At 41.4% G+C, this 21827-nt stretch overlaps 1 protein-coding gene across 1 annotated transcript in view; it reads right to left on the bottom strand.

The window, feature by feature from the left end:
- The window catches only part of LOC122789622 (serine/threonine-protein phosphatase 2A 56 kDa regulatory subunit delta isoform-like), a 1584804-nt gene that overhangs the window by 44697 nt on the left and 1518280 nt on the right, over window positions 1-21827 (bottom strand). The window contains exon 19 of the mRNA XM_044057373.1: window positions 9422-9538. Coding sequence (XP_043913308.1) covers window positions 9422-9538 — 117 coding nt within the window. The remainder of the gene's footprint in view (window positions 1-9421; window positions 9539-21827) is intronic.

Genomic DNA, 21827 nt, shown 5'->3' with positions numbered 1-21827 from the left:
GGAAATGCACGGAATCCTCCCAGTATGAAATGAGCTGTGGCCACTGTCACGCAACTAGTGAACATGCTGGGGGCTATGGTGAGACCAGCATGGCTCTGAACCGATAATGACTGGCTCCTAGCCGAAAGCGCAAAAACTCTTCTGGACCATTTGTCTATTTTTATGTGATAATACTATCCTGAAGATCTATTGAGCACATCCAATTGTTTTCCCTAAAAAGGGAAGAATAGACTGAACCGTGACCATCCAGAATTTAGTTTGTTGAACTGACTTGCTCAAAACACTGAGATCCAAAATTGGTCTCCAGTTCCCGGTTTTCTTTTTGGCACTAAAATGAATCTTGAGTAAACTCCAGATGTTATCTGGTCTGGTGGGACTGCTTGGATGGCTCTTTTGTCGAGCAGTTTTTGAATTACTAGAACTGCTGCATCCCTGTGACTGGGTGGAACGTCTGGGATTTTCTTTGGTTGTTTGGGTTGTTTCAAGAAGGGAATATTGAAACCTCTGGTTACAATCCTCTGCACCCAATTGCCTGTTGTTATGGTTAGCTAAGCAGGTAGGTGCAAGGAAAGCTGACCCCCGGCTGCCTCCAGAGGAAGGCAATCAGGCCTCCATTCAGGAGTGCTGATAGCAGTTACCAGGAAATGAATCCCCGGAACCCCGGTTTTGTGGGCCACCTCTGCCTCTAGCATGGTGTCTTCCATTATACATCTCCCCTCTGCCCTGGGGGGAGTTGCTACCACACGAGTCCAGGAAAGACACTTGGGACTTTTTGAACCATAGCTTTGTACTCCTCTGGTTCCTGGAGTAGGGCCGCTGAGGAGTGGAAAAGCATATCCCCATGGCAGTAAGGGTCTTTCCATCCTTCTCAAATCTGGCAAGAGTCTTTAGCTTTAGGGCCAAAAATGGATGTTCCATCAAAGGCAGCATTGAAGAAAGAAAACCTAAATGGCTCTGCAAATTCATGTAAGTGCACCCAGGTGTGTCTCCTCACGGCTATGCCTGAACCCGCTGCCTTAGCTATCCCTTCAGCTGTGTTCTGATGTGAATAGTTTGGCTGACTTATGATTTTATTCTCTGAATTCTTTCTTGGGGTAGAAATGCAATACAGGTGCTTGTGTCCAGCACCGACCCTATGAACACTAAATGCTGTGTCGGCTCTAGATGGGATTTTTCTTAGCTGACAGTGATCCCCAGCGAGGAGCAATTCACATCAGAACAGTGACTGCAAGACTGGTGTTGCAGACTCTAGGATCTATGGCTGCCACCATCACTTTAGTTCCCCTTGTTCAGTTTCATATGCGAAGTCTACAATGGCCCTTGGCGTCACAATGGTCATTACTGAATCAATGTCTTATCAAGTACTGACCAGCAATTTATGCAAAAAGGACCTAAGTCGGTGGCTCCATTCCAACGACATTCTATCGTGCACTGAGCCTCATGGAGGAATTACATACTGAGTCAAGGGTTGCCAGCTGGGAAGCTACTTTAGCCTGAACCCCCTTAGCTATGGTTCCTGTTAGAGCATCTGATAACTCCTTTATCAGATCTCATTGAAGCCTGGTGAAATGTGCAATGAAGTTTAAGGACCCAAGCGCGAAGGTCAGTGAAGTGTACATGTGCTTCCCGGATCTATCCATCATCCTAGACTCCTTATTAGGAGGATGGATAGTAGGACTTTCATCAGCAAGTTCCTTTTTGGTAGCTGCCACAATCACCATGGCATCCACTGGCACCCCTTTAGCCCAATCTTACTGATCCGCAGGAGCTGACAACATACGGTTTGGTCTTGGAGACTGGTTCGATGGAATCGGGAATCTTCCAAGTTTGCTGGGCAATCAGTTTAATCAGACCATCAGCGGGCAGAGAGCTCCAAGCAGTAGATGATCAGGCATGGAAATCCTCCAGGTATACAGATTCATTTGAGGAAGGTTGTTGGGAAGTCCAGCCACTCACTCCTCTGTTTAAGGATCTCTAGAAGGTCACCGAACGAGACATCTTCTGGGGGCGACTTTGGGGAATCTTCCCCTTCATCAAAGTCAGCATCTTCTGTTTTAAGACTCTTCAGGGGAACCCAAGTGCTTCCTCCTGCACTTTCTCTTCTGGGGCACCTCCTTGGTGGGACTGGGCAGGGAGGTGTCTGAAGAGAGCATAACAGTCATGCTTGAATCCTGAGGTTTTTGTGCCCGCTGTCCCAGGTCAGAGGCTGGTGGTAGCTGTGGGTGAGGGGAAGGACCAGGAAGCTGTTCCAATGAGAAGGGAATCGATTGAGAGCCAGTAGTGGACAAGACCCTCTCCATGGCCCGGAAAACAGACCCCCCAATAGAGGAATGGGAGCCTGGAATTAAAATAGACTCCTTCAAAACCGTGGTACCATTCGCACTGAAGAAGCTGTTCCTGAGCCTGAAGCCACAGTCAAACTTACATGTGATGAAGCTCTGGAAAGCATGGATGGCTCAGATAAGATTGGTGTCAAATCATGCTCAGACAGAACCAAAGAGCTCAGGGTAGTTATCGATGCTGGAGACAAGATACTCACTGGTGCCAATACAGTCGGCGCCAAGACTGTCAGAACCTGGAACTCCAAATGCTCAGTTGGAATCAGAGGAGGAGCAAGAAGCGGGTGAGCGACATGTAAATTTCTAGAGTCAGAAGTGCTAGGAACCTAGGACACGGCTAATCCCCTCACCACCAAGAGGTGGTCCACTAACCTCAGAACACTGGACTCTGTGAGGCTCTTGGTGGAATGGACCACACAGACCAATGGGGATCGGGGTCTATTCAAAAATGGACTTGGTGGTCAGTCTACAAAGGGATACATTATTGGGCGGTACCTTGTTTGTGCCAAATCCTTGAAAGAAAACTCCTTTGGTTCCAAAATATGTGGAATGGAGGAAGGTGAAAACGTCTGAGTTGAGGAAATAGTGGGTGCCGAAATTGTTGGTGTAGAGATTGGCACCAACTGCACCGATGATGGCAACTGCTTTCCCTCCGGTTCCACAGAAACTATGGGAACTGGGGAAGACTTAGCTTTTTTAACAGGCGATTCCAACAAGAGTGTTGGAACTAAGCATCTCTTCTTACAGCCCTCATGCCTGGAGGAAGAAGGGGAGCTAACATCCATCTTAGAACTCACACATATGGCCTCATCAAAGCTAGATACTATTTTCTTCCTCTCTATGGGGGGCCTGGTGGCTAAAGCCATGACACATTGCACAGTCTTCCAGTAAACACAGAAGTCATGTCTGTCAGAATCTGACAGTTTATGGCCACATTTCTGGCATCTATTGAAACCAGAAGATTTTTTTTCTTTCTTTTCTTTCCCTTTTTTAAGGGAAAAATGTACTAACAACGGTACAAAAGAGTTACCATAGCGGTAAAAGAACAGAGGAAAATAGGTACAAAATGGTACAGAAGATTACCATAATGGTAAGAAAGGGGAAGGAGGGCTACCAATGATGGTAAACTGGAGGGGAAAAAACCACACCAGAAAAGAATAGGGAAGCTGGGTAAAGAATAAGGTCTTAGAGAAACAACTATTTAGAAAGAATTTGAAAAAAGAGATAACATAAATTGCTAGCTCGAGAGCTGACAGAAGAGGAACGTGTCTGGCACTTAAAGTGGCAAATGAGATATGAGGTAATCTTGAGGAGCATTATGGGTAGAGCTACGCTCGAGAGTTTTTGGAAGGCGCAAGCTGGAATAATGGCCGAGTCAGTTCTGAGATAAGGAACCACATAAGGAAACAAACCCACAGTCAAGGATTAAGTGAAGAATGACAACATCAGATCTATGTACATCTTCAATACTGAAGTTTAACCCTTCTAATAGGAACAATTCTCCCAGACTGACAGCCACACACACAAACTTGGATTAACCTACAAGGAAGGTTATCCATGCTAAGATGCATGGTACAAGCCCATGCTTCTATTAAGTGCTGTCTGTTTTTGTCTTCTTTATTCCTCTCCCAGATTAAAAATACACTTGAATACTTTCAGAAAATATTACCTCCTAGCCATTGAAAGAAAGCCACTGAAAGAAAGAAGTATTCTTTTTACTGTCTATGATCAGATGGGTCTCCACAGAGACCCAAGACACAAATACACAGTTGCCTATACTAGAAGTACTTATTTATTTGTTGGAGGAAAACATTTTAATTATAGTGTTCTTTTTTATTGATTTGCTTCCCCTTAAAGCTTGTTACTAGATCAATCCAAGGGCCTTAACCCAATCATCCCCCTATGCATGAGTAAGAAAAAGAATATAATTTTTCTTGTATCATGCTCTTTTGACCAGACTTTTTTTTTTTTTTTTTTTTTTACATACACTGCAGTGCCTACATTACTTAAAACTGAACAAGGAAAAAGGAAAAAAAAAAAAAAACGGGCATACGTTTACTTTAAATTACATTTTAAAATAATGGAGAAAGCTTTGCTTTACAGCATGCAGTTTATGCCATGCATTATAAAAATACTTTTAAGAACAAAATTTTGTTTTACTTACATTTAACTCTTTTCTTCCTCCGTCCTAAATTTTCTTCCAAACATTAATGATATGAAGGGAGGCATATGCTTTCGAGTCCCCTACAAGTTTAAGACAAAGCAGTCCAATATTTCCAGGTTTTCTTGTTCGGTCATGCTTCACAAATATAACTAATGCTTTGTAATCTCACATTTATTTGTCAATTTCTGAGTAGCTTTTTTCCCCTGTTTATCTCTATCTCCAGAGTCTAGTTCTCTGCTTCATTTCCAACATACTTCCAAGTTCCTCTAGCCAACTCTGGTGCTTTTCTTTGGTCTCTCAAGTACTTTTCTTTGAAACACTGGAAAGGTTTCACTGGCACAATCTCTCTATGGCCTTTATTACCACATGAACAAGCAGCAGAATCTCCTGTTTGACAGCTCACTTTTTGCTGAACAATCTTTTGTATTTCCTTCTTAGCATGTTCTGCACCAAAAATTGATTTTGGCCATCCAGGAAAGAATATTCTGAAAATTGCTGGATATAGCAGCCTGACTCTCATGCCTGCTTCTCAATAGTTCCCAATTACTATAACAAAATGAACTCCTCTTCTGCCTAGTATACAGTGAGTAATTATTTTCCACAAACACTCTAGTCTCTCCCGCTTTTCGCACTTTGTTCTTCTGCCACAGTTTTTACAGAATCAACTCTCTCTGGTGGGTAGGATTGCAATTTTACTATTAAAGGTCTAGGTTGCTTTCTCATGGCCAGATTTGTTGCATACACACGATGTGTCCTGTTAAAAACGCCTGCTGTGGAATACCAGTCCAGTTGTGATCTGTGCTTTCATAAAGTTAATACAGTCTGTTCCTTCCGGTTTCTGGTATAGCAGAAAATCTCAGGTTTTCCTACACGCTCTGTCCTCTAATTTTATTATTTTTTTAAAACATCTATTCTTTAGCAGTCTCATACTCAACCAGCCTTTTCTTCATTTCAGCTGCTGATGTTTGCAGTTTTATTATTTGATCTGAACATCTGCTTAAAGCTTCTTCCATTTTTTCCAGCCTTTTGTTATCCGAGTTGATATACCCCTTCTTTACTTTAATCATCTCCGAGTACATTTGACATTTCGCACCAAGCCTGAAGCTTGCACTGCCTTTTGCTGAATAGCTGCAGAATTCTTCCCAGTGCTTTCTCCTCACCTTTTGTGATTGATATTCTTTCAGGTTCTCTGAATTTTGTTTTTGCTGGCATCCAGGCAGTGCACTTACTAGCCAGTTACTGAAATCAGATCTATGTACATCTTCAAAGACAAGTTCATTGTCCATCTTTTATAAGTTTGTTTTCAAACTAGGACAGTTGAAAGGATTCTGTTACTTAGTGTACAGCCATATTGGAAGTCCCGAACAGTGCTATAATTAGCTGAAGAAATAAATCTGTTTTGCTGGTAGATTTATGTATAGGACATCCTTCAGCAATTGTGCCACTAAGCTGTGTGAAGCAAAACAAGGCCTTCTTTTTGTCATGCATGCAGTGACGGCTAAGAAGTGAACTTTTGACAAGTATAATGCAGGCTTTGGCTAGAAACTCCACTAGGTATTACAAGACTTCATCTCTCAAGTAGCAAGTAGGAGGGATATTCTCTGTGGTACCCCATGACTTCTAAGATGGTCTGAAAATGTAGAGAGTCTGGCCTCTATTTGTAGCTATTTTTAAATGACTGAGAATCCATCTGTCAGTATTTTCTGATCAAGACGACAGTAGTTTGTAGCTGTACATTTGAACATGTGGCTGCTTCCCACACCAGCACTGTCAGTCTACATTGCTGGTGAGTGCACTTCCCCTTGCTTGTTAATGTATCACGGCTGTGGTAACGTCATCACTACCTTTATACTGTCTGGGTTTAGCTGGTTTTGAAGATCATTACAACAAGTAAAATGTCCATCATCATTCACATCTGTACATTTTTCTGCTGGTATCTGCACCGAGGAACTAATTGTCAAATGCCCAAGATGGACATCTCATGTCATGTGTACGGTGTCTATGGAAACTGTCTGGCTTGGGGAAGGCATGTCACAGGACAACCCTAACTTTTGCCCACCTGGGTGGCATACTCAAGGAATTCATGCCTTATGGAAGGAAGGAGAGGAGTTCACCAAGACAGTGGATACTCTTCGGATGTCACTGGATTTTCCTTGTGCAGCCATGCTACTAATACCACCAGAATTGCTTGTGGACATGCTGCCAAGACTCTCAGCAGTTCCCTGATCTGCAATCCTTTTTGTTATGCCACCTTGCTGAGGAATAGTGCTTTTAACATCAAACTCTCTACTTGAGGAGGAAGAGCTGGAACTTTCCTTTGTCCTGAAGGTCTCCCACAAACACATCTTACATTTCTGGTCTCAGAAGGATTTTGAGGATGGCCAGGGTAAATCTTAAGTGATTGTGAAGGCTGCCAGCCTAGCTAGATAGAATTTTATAGATACTCCTATGTGAATGTAAATATTAATATAATACACAGGCTTGTTATTTCAAATGTAAGAAAACTAAATGTAAGAAAACTGTGTTATATGCTGAACTTCAAAAATGTAACCACAGTGCACCCTTCTGGAAGAAAGTTGTTAAGTAAAGAATTACAACTGTGTTTGATCTCAAGCTTGGACACAGGATGTCTGGACCATCAATAATCCAGATTAATTAAGACAGATATAATTGCTAGATTTTACATGTAAAAGTGTCTTTTATTGCTGTGGCTTCCTGGACAGGTGCAGTTTCAAAGAAATGTAAATTTTGAGTTTCTGTTAGCCTGAGAACTAAAGGAGAAGTGACAGAAATAATGTAATGTGAAATGACTCGGCAGTACTAGGTATTATCAATTTAAGACTCTGAGAGAAAGACTGAGCATTTTGGATTTTGTCTGAAGCTGACACCAACTCACCAGCACTCTGTCTTGTAAGTAAAGTTATTTAGGACACAGTTTCTCAGAGTTGGATAGGAATTTAGCCAGATTAGTCTAGCTGTTTTCTACAGTTATGTCAGACGATCCTACAATATTGTTTTAAAGTTCCTGTGATTTCTGAACTTTTGATTAGCACTGTGTTGAACTGATGAGATTTGTCTTCTGTTTTTATTATTTATTATTAAATATTTTTAAACCTTTCAACTGTGGATGTTTTGTGTAGAGATAATTCAAGCTCTTAGAGTACACTGCATGTATTTGGTGAATACTGTCCAAGCCACTCCAACAGTCTTTCTGTTCGGCACACTTATTAGTTGGATAAAGGGCCCTATAATAGCTGATATTAGTGCTTGGTGACAGTCGGTACTACCTTATAGTCTGGGCAGAAAGGGGGCACAGCTGAAGAACTTGTGCTAGCCTTCCCCAGGAGTGTCTGTGTGTTTGTATATAAATCAAATCTTAAAGTGTGTGTAAGATACTTGGGCAGGGACACAAAGCAATGGTTGGACAGAGAGGGGTGGGAGGTTTTAGCTTGACCACTAGGCTGAGATCTGGACCCTATAGCTGTGCCAGTGGGGAGTCTTACTGGGGATCTGGAGAGAAAGGGAGAAAGCAGCCCCAGAATGACTGTGATCTCTGTGTGTTCTTAAGGGAAATTGCACTTTACTGTGTGTGTACTTGTTATCCCCCCAATGTGCATGCCCATCACTGGTGCTTGTGAGGATTGAGGCTCCTTGGGTCAGTGCACAGGTGTCACAGTGGTCACCACAGTTTCATGCATGACCAGGTACTAATAAATTTGCACTCCTTTTGCCCTCAGGCATTTCACAAATATCCTATGTGCACTGGACAGTCCAAAGGAAAGTGAGATGAAGTGAAAATGATTGTGCTCCTCAACGAACCTGAAGATTATTTGTGGTCTGAATGAATAATATACATAGATAAGCATCCTTCAAGTCCAGAGTGGTCACCAGCAGGGTACCTTGCAAAGCGGCAGAATCCTCTGCAGGATCAGCACTTTTAATTTCTACAACTTCAGAAATTTTAGTTCAGATAAATGCAGAATCAACCTCTACAGACCATCCTTCTTTGGCAAAAATGAACCACTATTAGTACAACTCTTACTGTGCTTAGAATAGAATTATCTCAGCTGCATCATGGATGACAACTGCCCTAATAACTCTAACAAAAGATCTAAATGGCCTTCTGGAACCTTTATGATTCTTGTAAAGGGGGGAGGGCCTGGAAGTGAGCTCCATACTGTAAGCCCTGAACAACAATAATTCTTATCCAGTGGCCTCTACAAAGTCAGCATGCCATCCAACTGAGGGGAAGACGAGAGGTGGGTAGTCAGTATTCTGTGCCGTTTTCTCCCCACTCCTGCTCTGCTATTTTCTGTGATCTCTACTAAAGTATCACCCTTCTTTCTTTTTAAAGGCCCTTTTCTGCCTATGTTGGACTGCCCTTCTCTGTTTTATGAAAGGAGAGCCATGATTTACCAATAGAATTCCCAATATATTCTGAAACAGACAGATGGAATATTTGCTTCATTGTCTCCACTGTTTCACCATATTCCTCCAGGCAGTTTATTTTTAGATGAGCATGTTAAGCTCTCACAAGGATGGAAGCATACATTTTAAAATAAAAACTCTTCTATTTTAGTTTTGGACCAAAATACTGTTTCCCTGTGTGGATTTTGTTTTCAATACAAGAAGCAATACTGTAGGTAAAGGGAAAGTCTCTCTCTGTAGTACCTAGGGTTTTCTCTTTACTATGGTATGAAACTACCAGGGAAATGACTGGTAGCTCTTCCTCTATGCAATGTGATGACTGCATTGTTTTTTTTTCTTATCAGTTTTTACTTGGAAATGAATTAATGTTGCCTTGCCTATTCTCAGTCACTGCATTCAATCTTGTGTTACCCCTTTTAGTAAAGTTAGCAGTTTGACATGTCTATGCAAAGAAAAAATAAACCCATGGTAGGCAGAGAGCAATAGCTACCTGTGTGGCCTCAGTCTCCATGGTTTTTTTCAGCAGCTGGATATCCTCTGCAGTAGGAGTGTCTGTCTCCATAAAGGCCATATTGAATGAAGCTGGGACTGTGCGATACATAATATACTGTAAGAAGTAAAAGAATATATGCAATAAATCCATTAGCCACCATTTAACTGTAACTTCACAGCGACCTATTTAACTTTTTAGAGCAGCTTAACTTGTCTCTATTGTGAAACTGCCTCCCAATCGCCAAGTAACAAAAATACTGAACTAAAAAGGAAATAAAGGACAAAAATACATGGTCACTTTCCCCACAAAATCATTATAAACAATAACCACCCTTAAAAAAATGATTTAAAGAGTTTTGTAGCATCAGATCAATCATTCAATACTCATTTTATAAAAAAAGTTTAAATATGTACTGTTTGCTACGTTGGTAAGTCTTCAATGGTGAGCTTTGGCAAACACTTCTCAAGAACAGCAGTTAAACCAAACAGCTGTAATACCACAAAAAGTGTTGTTGATGCAATGCACATTTAATACTGGTCTGATTTGTTTTTATGCTAATGTATTACTTGGGGCTTTTCTCCCCGGGCCTCCAGTGAAAAAGGGAACATGCCCAGCTGGACTTTCCTAGTAAACAAATGTAAAAATACAAATAAACTTGCTCTGCACCAAGACAAGGCTTTCAGTGGTATTTGGTAGGGATGGGAGTAGACCATAGGTAGACAGTGGACTTGACTTGCAACTACATGTAAATAGGACTATCCACCACTCCCCTCTACAGTTTATCACACAGTGCTGGTGATAATAGTTGTTAGGGCAAAGACAACATCACCACTGTCAACTCCATGGGTAAACCACTTCCTGCAAAAAAGGAAGAGAGTCTTACCACTAAGTACAGGAGAATGTACAAAGCCTACATCACTGCAGAAAAAAAGGCTGAAGGAGACCCCACAGCAGCCAAAGGAACTAGTAGCTGAGGAAAAATGCATAATAAGATAAATGAAGAGGGGGTGGATAGTGTGTTAACACTACAACAGTGATCTTTTAAACATCTACTGCTATGGAAAGTTTACTTAGCAAAACTGTACTATGTTCATCATTAGACCACTGCTGCAGTAGCATAAAGCTGTATGGGACAATTGCCAAAGCTTAGGATGGAGTACGCAGGATCAGATTCCAGAAGACCTTGGAGAATATATCTAGCACATTTGGCTCTGGAAGAGGAATCAATCTTGTGTTTAGTGAAAGTATGCACTGAAGACCAAGCTGCAGCTCCTACAATGGCTCTAGAGCCCATCCATTTCCAAAAAGTCTCAGTAGTCAAAGGTCTAGCGGAGTGTGCCCTAATATTCTTTTTTTTTTTTTGGGGGGGGGGGTTTCCATAGTAAGAATAGCTTGGGACAACAGTCCTGAAACTGTATTTAGATGTGGCTGCCCTTTCTTGTTATTGTCATTAGAGATAAAGAGTTAGTCTAACAGTTGGAAACTGTTTTGGTGTCCAAAGAGTATCTGAGCTGCCTGTCAACATCTGTAAAATGTATTTTTCTTCTCCTTTGTAGGCTGGGAAAAGAAGACTGGAAAGTGAATAGACTGACAGAGAGAACACAGATTCCACCTTAGGCATAAAGGAAGGGTTATTTCTAAGATACTCTATCATAATGAATGATCAAGAAAGTTGAACAATTACTGGAGCTTGCAACTGGTATGCTTCTAGCTGTGGTCAGAGCAATGAGCAAAGCTATCTTCCAGATCAGGAGATTTTGGGGGAAAAAATAGCTGACGACTAAAATGAAGCAAAGTTAGTTTCTCCAAAACAAAATTCAGATCCCATGATGGGCTACCTGCTTTCCAAGTGGTCTGATATGCAATATCCCTGTTAAGAATGGTTTCAAATTGGAAAGAAGTAGAAATGTGTGCATCTGCTAACAGATGGCCAAAATGTGTACCTTGCTAGAAGGGCGAGACAGGCTAGAATGGAGCAATCCACACAGGTACTGGAGAACCAGTGGTTACTCTGTCTGGGATGGGTCCTGGTACTTGGTATGGCACCAACTAGAACATTTTTTCCATTTAGCTAAATATGATTTCCTAGTAGTAGGTTTCTACCCTCTTTTAATACCTTTTATACATTCTCTGTGAAGAGGTGCCTAAATGGTATTAAAAATGTATTTAAACAGTTGTGTGGGTTTCATAGAATCTTTGGAGGTTAATAGGCTAATGGCCTCCAGACTCTTACAAGTCTAGCCATGTTACACCCTTGTTTCCTTACAGACCAGGAGATATAGTCTATATTTGCATGCAAATCTGTGATCAGCACCGCCTGCCCTGATCAAGGAGGAACATAGGTGCAAACCCTAGGATAAATTTGCGGCTTCCCATCCAGGATCATAGAGGAGCTCTGTTTAACATGAATCTAAGTTTATTCCAGAGGACTGGCAACCTCTGGGAGATGTATCTGTCTTCTCCAGCATATCCTGTTTATGTCGCAAGCTAGGTTAAGGTCCTTAGATTGAGTGAGTCTTGTCCCATTGGACTTGTGAATGTGTAGCAATTCCATTACGGCAGGGAGACTGTTCTGTAGGCCAGGCACATGACGTCTCTAAGCAGTCTATATGACACAGACTACAGTGACAGTGACTTCACAGACTGTCCATGTAGGACATGTGCTGAAGACCCTGAATTTTCTTGGTGGGAAACCTCTGAGGTCTCTCCAGTTGTTGCAGGTGTCTGGAGAGGTACAAGCAAAGGGGAGCATCGTATACTATTACTGGTCTGATGAGGGATGAGCACAGGGGTGTTACAACCTCCTTCTCTCTGTATGCTATGCCTTTACTTGTGAGATGAGCAACGTAGAAGGCCTTCCTCTCCACTGTGGAGACAAGCTGATCAAAGTTGAGGCAAGCGTCAACCTGTGTTCCTAAATTTCTTACCACAGAGTCTGAAGTTAGGGTGCTACTGTTGATACTTAATTTGCAGGGACACCCCCCCCCTTTGCTGAATGGGATGATAATGCATTCGTTTGCACGGAGTTTAAGACAATGGCTTTGGCACTACTCATTTGTCTGTGCAAGCCCATTTTGTAGTATGTAGATGCTGTTCAGGGATTCAATGACTGCCCCCAGTTTGCAGTCATCAGCGAACTTTGTTAACCACAGGCCATCTACTTTTGCCTGAAGTTGAGAAATAGATCCCAAGCACTAGAGAACCCAGCACCAATCCCTGTGGAACACCACTGGTGACAGGTCTGCTGGTAGAGGTGGAATTCCCAACTTTGACTGAGTGTGTTTGTCAGTGAGCCAGCTGGCTAGTCACTTAACGATGTATGGGCTGATCCTCAGCTGGGTGAGTTTCTCAATGATGGCAGAGTGTGGGATTGTGTCAAAGGCCTTGGTGAAGTCTAGATAGGCCATATGCACTGATTTGCCTTCATCCAGGGTTTTGGTGGCATTCTCGAAGTCCACTAGATTTATCAGTCATGATCTTCCCTTGACAAAACCAAACTGGGTCGAATGAAGAGTTTGAAAGTCTCCTATATCTTCATTAATAAGGTCCATGATGATCGTCTCCATAGTCTTGCAAATAAGGCTGGCAAGGCTTATGGGTCTATAGTTCCCAGGGTCGGTTGATAGACCCCCTTTGTGTAAGGGGATAATGGTTGCTGTTTTCCATTCAGTTGGGACAAAGCCAGTGCCTAGTCTGTGGTTGAAGAGGGTACCCAATGGTTCCACCAACTCATGTTTTAGACCATTTAGCCTAGGATGTTGTCAGGGTGAATTGGGAAACTGTTTTGGCCTTGGAGAGTGCAGATATGACCTGCTCTTTGGAGATACTGGGTGGAGGACTAGTGCTAGGTAAGCTATGGGATGTGATTGGTGGGGACAGGGGGGGTGAAGTTTTCTCTGAACCTATCTGCTAGCACGTTGGCTATTTCTGCAGGTTCAGTAAGGGTGGTGCCATCCACTAATAATTCTGTGCAAATCTGGGCCTTCCCCCATTTAGATTTCGGACACAGCTAAAGAATGCCTTACAGTTACCCATAGCTGTGGATGCTAATTTCATTTCACAGTTAGCTTTACTGGATTTTACAAGATATCTAATTTACCTGTTCAGGCTGTGGAGGGGGCTCTTCCACTGCTGAGATCATTCCCACTTGCCTTTTGACAGCATTTTCTTCCTCTTACTGTATAGCCTATTTATGCTGGATGTCCACCAGATTGGCTTGTTTTTTGCTTGAGGATCTTGCTTTGATCCTTTTCGTGTACAGCTGAATCACTGCATTTGTATAAGTGTTTAAGCGGGGCATTGGTGTACACCTCAGTATAGGTGTCCTTGTCATCAGTGGGGACACGGGGTCTGAAACTATTAATGCATTACTTAGGGGGCTATAGTTTGCTTTGGTGAAGTTTTGTAACCTAATTGCTCCTGATGGGGGTCAGATATATTTATTATTTTTAACGAGATTGATTTATGAGCAGATTTTAACAGGGTGGGCCCCGCACAAAGGGTGGTGCAGCGATTTCCCATGTTGGCAATTACCAGGTTGAGGATTTTTGTGCCCCCTGTGGGGGTGCAAACTATCTGCACCAAGGCATTTGAGTTAATGTCCAGGAACATTTGGGCAAGAATGTTTGTACTTGTATGAATCCCAGTCAAAGGAAGAATAGCTGAAGTCACCCATAACCAAGAGTGTTTGTATTATGAGCGACTCAAGTAGGTCCATATAGACAGTGTGGTTATCATGGTTCATGCTGGCGGACCTATAACTAACAGAGACGTGGAAGGGGGTCTTACCTACAGCTAGTTGTACTTGAAGTAACTCTAGGGGGGTTGGTCTGTCTAACCAGTCTTGAGGTGTACTTATCTTTGATGAAGTCTGATACTTCTCCACTTTTGGTTCTTCCGCGATCATTTTGCAGTTTGAACGTGTGGATGGCATTGTAGCCTTGCATGGCTGGGGTACTTTTTGTGGCCTTGAATCATGTCTCAGTAATTGCACAAACATCAACATCTTCCAGAGAAAGGAGTGCTTCCAGTGAGGAATTTCTGATTTAGACTCCTAGTGTTAAGCAACAAAACCTTGAGTTTGTCTTTAGAAGATAATTTTACATAGAGGAATTTTGCTCTTCTGACACTGCATAAAAAAGGCACTATGGGGGAGGCAAGAACCTTTGCCAGCAACAGAAAGCCAAGAGGTGACAGGTGAAGACCATCTCTGGCAAAGCAGCACGGTCTGCCTACCATATCATTCCAGGGTAACAGGTACTGGATCCCCCTGGACTGACACCAGAAGCTAAGCAAATTGTTAAAATCAATCAATTTTTGTCTGAATTGTGGCATCATCCTATGTGAAGGTTGAATGCTGCTTAAGGCTAGGGACATTCCTGCTTGGGACACAATCAGAGAGCTCAGTCATGTCTCTCTTCATACAAGTCCAGTGAGGTAAATCTCAAAATGTTCACTCCAACATGAACTATGACAGAGTCATAACAATACTTATTGTTGAAAGACTTGAGTGTGTGCGTGATTTGGCGGATCCTAGCACCTGGCAAGCAGCTAAACATGACATTCTCCTTGTCCAGCCTGGTGAGTGGGACATCTGTGTGTCTCACAATAGGGAGTCGCCTATGACCAATACATTTGGTTTTGAGGTGTTTTGCCTTACAGGCTTGTTGGGTGAGACCCTGATGCGTGTGTTATGTGTAGTGGATTCTGCTGGGACTGTATTACGTGTAGACTGTTTGCGCTTGGAAGGTCTCTGCTCTTTAGGTATACTTCTGGAGAGTGCCTCTGCATACATAGGTTTATGTGTTGTGCGCTTGGTTGAAGAGAAATGTATGTGTGTTGACAACCTGTTCAGAGTCTGTTTTAATGTGTTGTGAGCGAGAGAGCATAGATTCTAGATTCAAAGCATAGACACACCTCTCGCATGTTGAATTTAAATGTTTTAGGAGTAATAGGTTGTCAGTATACATGAGGCAATTGCTACATTTCCTCAGGATTCCCATGTAGATCAGGCTTGCTAGAGAAACACTAGGAAACTGTCCATCCATTACATTAGGAATATTCAGGGACAAGTAGTAGGGGAGTGAGCTAGATGGCTCACGTTCAGCTGAAGGACTAAAAAAGTCTTTCGGCTTTTCCCGGTTAGGGGTCGCCACAGCGGAATTCTGGTCTGGTAATGATTGGTAGTGAATTTTTATGGTGTCGAGTTGCCAGCCCGGCATCCAACCTTCAAAGAAGGCACACCCACACACGCTCACAGCTGCCTGCATGTCTTTCCATTCACTCGACCGTGGGGAGAACATGCAGACTCTGCACTAATAATGAACAATATTATGGGAGATTGTTGGGGTGGGAGACCTGCAGCAACGCCACAAAATGTGCAGCTAAGTTGCTCTCTGGGCAGTGCTGCACAGCTGAGTTGTGCACAGAGAAGCAGTAAACCCTCTGAAGGTACACAAGCAGTTTCCTAGATGAAAATTTGCCATCTACAATTGGCGGTACTAACCCCTGCTGTGCGGTGCACAGCTGCACACAAACACCGCACTAAGTGAAGTTGAGCACTTTTTAAACAAGCTAACCAACAGAAATGCTCAGTACTGAGCCTTACTCCAACATCTCCAACTCAGATGGATCATTGGCTACACTCTTTCTCCACAAGGGTGTAAGGGTGGGCTTCGTATGTGAAGGATAGCTGGATTTATTGCTCACATAATGACAAACAAACTGGAATCAGCAAGTCTATGCAAAAAAAAACAGCAGTGTGTTTTTGTTTGAGGGTTTGGTTTTCATTAAAAAAAGTCATGCAAGATGTGGCATAGGTTCAGATGGATATGACAACAATTGCATAAAAGCTCAACCTGCCAAACAGTGTACATGTGTATAACAAATGCTGAAACTGGACATTTAAAAAATCTGCTATACATAACAGGTGGAATAATTACCTCATCATAAATAACACTTTCCATATTACCTCCGAATGTGAATGGCCTCACAGGTACATAAAAAAAAATCATATTAAGAAATGCAGAGTGCAAATAGCTATGCTACAGTAGACACATTTGGAAAGAACTGAGCAAGTGAATTTAATGAAGGAAGGTTTTCAGAAGAGTTACTCAGTGGAATATCTGGGACACAGGAAAAGGGAAGCACTTATATTAACTGCTAGAGGAGCTCCAATAGTGATAGAAGAGGGAAAAATAATAACAATGGTAGATTCATAGAAGTAAGGGGCTACTGGCAAGGAAGGAGGATTAGGCAGGCATGTATTTATTTTCCACCTAAAACTGCTACAGCGGAAAAAAAAAATTGAAGAAATAATCAACTTTCAGCAGGGAATATTACTTATAGGCAGAGAATGGAATTTGATTTGCAATAGAGAGGATGTATCTGGGGGGCCTAGAAGGGAACATATAACAAAAGATGGTAAATTTGAAGAAATGTATGAAAATACTTGGCATGGAAGACAACTGATTAGAAGAGCTTGGAGAAAATGTGCATATTATTTCCCAAGCTAGCTAGGTTAAACAGAAATTATATTTCACAGGAACATGTACATTTAATTGAAAGTTTTGATATGCATCCAATAAATTTCAGATCATGTGCCAACAATAAAGAAAATAAAAATGCAGGATAATGAAATAAAAACGAGGCACTAGCACTTTCCCACCTATCTGATAAACAAGAATTTAAGGAACGGCTGGTGGTTAATTATTTGGGGATTATTAGGGAAGACATATCTATAAAGTGGGATAAAATGAAAATGGAGTTTAAAAATAGGGCAGAAATAAAAGTAAGAGAGATATGGTTAAGGTAACAAGAATTATTTGGAAGGACAGAAAAAGGTTAAAGTACTGCAGAATAGGGGAATCTCACAGAATAAGGAGAGGTGTAACTGCAGGGTGCTAAAGATAAAATAAGGGACTACCTGAATAATATGTATGAGTTTAGAAAGATTGCTGTTAAGCAACCGTTTTTGATAACTCCACAGCACAAAAGCTTTTAGTACAACGGCTCAGGCAACAAAGGAGAAAGGGTTGTTGCCAAGCTTAGGGAGCCTATAACAATGGGAAAAAAGCAGATATCCTGTACAGGTATTAGACATATTTTGGGAATGTTATGAAAATCTGTATAAAGCAGAGAAATATGGAAATTAGGAAAAAAGTACACACAGAAATGTTTATGGAAGAATTAAATATGTCAAGGTTAAACGTAGATGAGGCTCAATTATTAACAGGATAGGAGGAGATGAGATGAAATTGGGATGTATAACCAATTTACAGGAAAGTCTCCAGGAACAGATGGTACTCCTGTGGATGTTTGGAAGCTAGGATGGAAGAAAGTGATAAATATCTTGAAGGATTTGTTTAACAGCATTTTAAGAGGAGAAGCACCACCAACATCCTGGAAAAAAGCTGTGGTGGCTGTTAGTACCTAAAGGTGATAAATACCCATCAGATCCAGCATCATACAGGCCAATTTAGATTCTAAACAATGATTATAAAGTGTTTATGTTTATAATGGCTAAAAGAATGGCAAGGGTGATGCCAAAATTGATATCTATGAATCAATGTGGTTTTGTGGAGGGGAGGCAAACACTTGACAACATTCATAGAACAATGATGATCCAGACAGAAAAGCAGAATGTAAGAAAATACCGCTGTTACTAGTGGGTCTTGATGCAGACAGAGAAAGCAGTTCAGAGTAAGCTGGGATTTTATGAAATGGGAAATGGAAGAATTTGCATTCCCTGACACACTAATAAGGTTAATTAGGAGGATATATGAAGGACCGGAGGCAAAAATTAAAGTGTGGGAGGGGTTCCTCTCTGATAAGATCTGTTTGAATAGAGGAACCGTGTCTATATTACATAATTGAACTTTTAAAAATTTGAATGTCGTACGGTCGACACCATATGATCGAACTTTTAAAAGTTCGAAAATGTAATAAAAATAAACCAAAGAAAAAAACCTACCTGAACGGTTTAAGCAGGGGGGCAAGCCTCCCTGCACCCCCACACTCCCCGCTCTTTAAATATACCAATTCCGAGATTGCACTGTACGGAGATCTCATTTGAAACGTTTGAACTTTTAAAAGTTCGATCATATGGTGTCGACCACATGACGTTCGAACTTTTAAAAGTTCAACAACGTGCTATAGACCCAAGGAACCAGGCAGAGTGTCCTCTTTCTCTTTGTATGCATTCAATTTAGAACCACTGGCAAAGAAAATAAGGGACTCAGAAATTCAAGGACATAACTGACATGGTAATCAAGAAAAGTTGGCTTTATTTGTAGAATATATTATTTTGCATCTGATAAAATCAAAAAAAGTACATTTCAGTGTTGTGGAACATTCTGAGACCATTTCAAATCTTTTCAGGATAAATAATTAATGAAGGTAAAACAAAGGAATGAGCTGTAAACTATGTACCCACAAACAAAAATTGGTTCAGCAATTCCCATATTTACAGGACTGTGTGGGAAGAGCCTAAACAAAAGAGAATACAAAAAATGAGAAACTGGAAGCTCTGTTTTATGGATATGGATAGCAAGATAACAAGCAGTGAAAATGTTTTTAGTTTCTTTAGATTTAAACACTGGTCAGGCATATTTTTATCAACCAGAAATTAAGTTGTGGATAGCAGTTAACAGAGTTGAAAGATTTTACCTGGAAGGGGAAGAGGGCAAGAGTCAAGTGAGACAAGGTGATCCTTCTAACAGAATAAGGTGGTTTGGGATTACCTGATTTGAAGGTGTAATTCATAGCTACACAGTTAATGCTTCTATACATTGCATGAGTAGAAAGTTATAACTCAAAGTGGAAAGAGATGATGATGAAACGGGGAGAGGGGGAGCTCAAGAACTAAGGAGAAACTAGGATTTTGGATGCAAATCCCTAAAAAGAATAAAACGTACAGATTATATTCATAAAGTAACAGAAAGTATTCTAAGAACTAAGAAAAAGTACAGTGGGAAGGCACTCTAAAATCACAAAGAAAACAGTCAAAAAGGGCCTGTAGCGTAGAGTAAAACACTGAGGTAGTTTTCCAAGCTGAATTTTATTCCAAATACATATGAAACTTCACAGGTAAAAAGCACAAATAAACGCCTTTGCAGTACACGTGTTTTTGTCTCCGTAATCAGACTTCCTCAGATGACCAGTGTTACTGTCAATTAAGCCATTTATACATTAATTAAAAAAATCAACCAATACAAATTGAGCATGAAATTTTAAAAAAACCAATGACATTTTCACAAACCCAAATTTAATATACAACCTCATGAGTATTGCACTTTTCCTATTTAAAAATATTTTAAACATAAAATAACACTCATAAATACAATTAAAAATATTTAAAATATATAAATAAATAATTTCATTTATATTTAATGAGTGAAAAATAAATACATTATGAACGCATTAAATTAATCATATGCATTATAAAAAAAGAAATATTGCCATCTACTGGCCGAAATTTTGATTGCAACCAAAGTTTTTAAAGTTTTGCAGATCTTAGTTTCAAAAGTGGCAATATAGACACAATCATTCAGCAAGGGAAGTTGCCTGCATCCAGAGTAACTTGCCACCACAGTTCCCTGAATTCTATCCTCTCTTCCCATGGGACTCCCCCCCCCCCCCCCCATGTCATTCTTAATCTGTTCCAGAACAAGGAAAGAGAATTCTGCTTTTGTACAGGATTTAGTATGTTTATACAAAGCACTAGTTTAGTGAGGGTCGGAACTTTGAATGTTGTCAGTATGACTGGTATAGGGAGAGAGCTAGCTGATATGATGGACCGAAGGAAGGTTGGCATATTGTGTGTGCTCAAGAGACCAGATGGAACGGGAGCAAGGCTAGGTATATTGGAGGTGGGTTCAAATTGTTTTATCATGGTGTGGATGGGAGGAGAAATGGCGTAGGCATTATCCTGAAGGAACAGTATGCTAAGAGTGTTTTAGAGGTGAAAAGAGTGTCGGACAGAGTGATGTTTATGAAGCTGGAAATTGATGGTGTAATGATGAATGTTGTTAGTGCATATGCTCCACAAGTTGGGTGTGCGATGGATGAGAAAGAAAAATTTTGGAGTGAGTTGGATGAAGTGGTGATGACTGTACCCAAGGGTGAGAGACTGGTTTTTGGAGCAGATTTCAATGGGCATGTTGGTGAAGGGAACAGAGGGGATGAGGAAGTGATGGGTAGGTATGGTGTTAAGCAAAGGAATGCAGAAGGTCAGATGGTAGTGGATTTTACGAAAAGGCTGGACATGGCTGTGTTGAATACGTACTTTAACAAGAGGAAGGAGCATAGGGTGACATACAAGAGTGGAGAAAGATGCACACAGGTGGAGTATATCTTATGCAGAAGGGCCAGTCTGAAGGAGATTGGAGACTGTAAAGTGGTGGCAGGGGAAAGTGTAGTTAGGCAGCATAGGATGGTGGTTTGTAGGATGACATTGGTGATCAAGAAGAGGAGGATGAGTATGAGGGCAGCACCAAGGATCAAATGGTGGAAATTGAAAAATGGTAATTGTGAGGTGATGTTCAGGGAAGAGTTAAGACAGGCACTGGGTGGCAGTGAAGAGTTACCGCATAGCTGGGTAACTACAGCAGAGCTAGGAAGAGAGGTGGATAGAAAGTTGCTTGGTGTGACATCTGGAAAGAGGAAGGAGGACAAGGAGACCTGGTGGTGGAATGAACACGTACAGGAGAGTATACAGAGAAAGAGGATGGCGAAGAAGTGGGATTGACAGAGAGATGAAGAAAGTAAACAAGAGTATAAGGAGATGAGGTGCATGGCAAAGTGAGAGGTGGCTAAGGATAAGGCATATGACGAGTTGTATAAAAGGTTGGACACTAAGGAGGGAGAAAAGGACCCGTACCAATTGGCTAGACAGAGGGGCCGAGCTAGTAAAGATGTGCAGCAAGCAAGGGTGGTAAAGGATAATGAGGGAAATGTACTCACAAGCGAGGAGAGTGTGTTGAGCAGATGGAAAGAGTACTTTGAGGGGCTAATGAATGAAGAGAATGAGAGGGAGAGAAGGTTGGATGATGTGCGGATAGTGAATCATGAAGTACAGAGGATTAGCAAGGAGGAAGTAAGGATAGCGTTGAAGAGGATGAAGAACAGAAAGGCTGTTGGTCCAGATTACATACCTGTGGAAGTATGGAGGTGTTTAGGTGAAATGGCAGTGGAGTTTTTAACTAGATTGTTTAATGAAATCTTGGAAAGTAAGAGGATGCCTGAGGAATGGAGAAAAAGTGTTTTGGTACCAATTTTTAAGAATAAGGGTGATGTGCAGAGCTGTAGTAACTACAGAGGGATTAAATTTATCAGTCACAGCATGAAGTTGTGGGAAAGAGTAGTGGAAGCTGGGTTAAGAAGGGAAGTTATGATTAGTGATCAG

This window comes from Protopterus annectens, chromosome 1.part0 (assembly GCF_019279795.1).
Source record: "Protopterus annectens isolate FY-2018-M chromosome 1.part0, PAN1.0, whole genome shotgun sequence".
NCBI lineage: Eukaryota > Metazoa > Chordata > Ceratodontiformes > Protopteridae > Protopterus > Protopterus annectens.
This window is presented reverse-complemented; position numbering and strand designations above follow the sequence as displayed.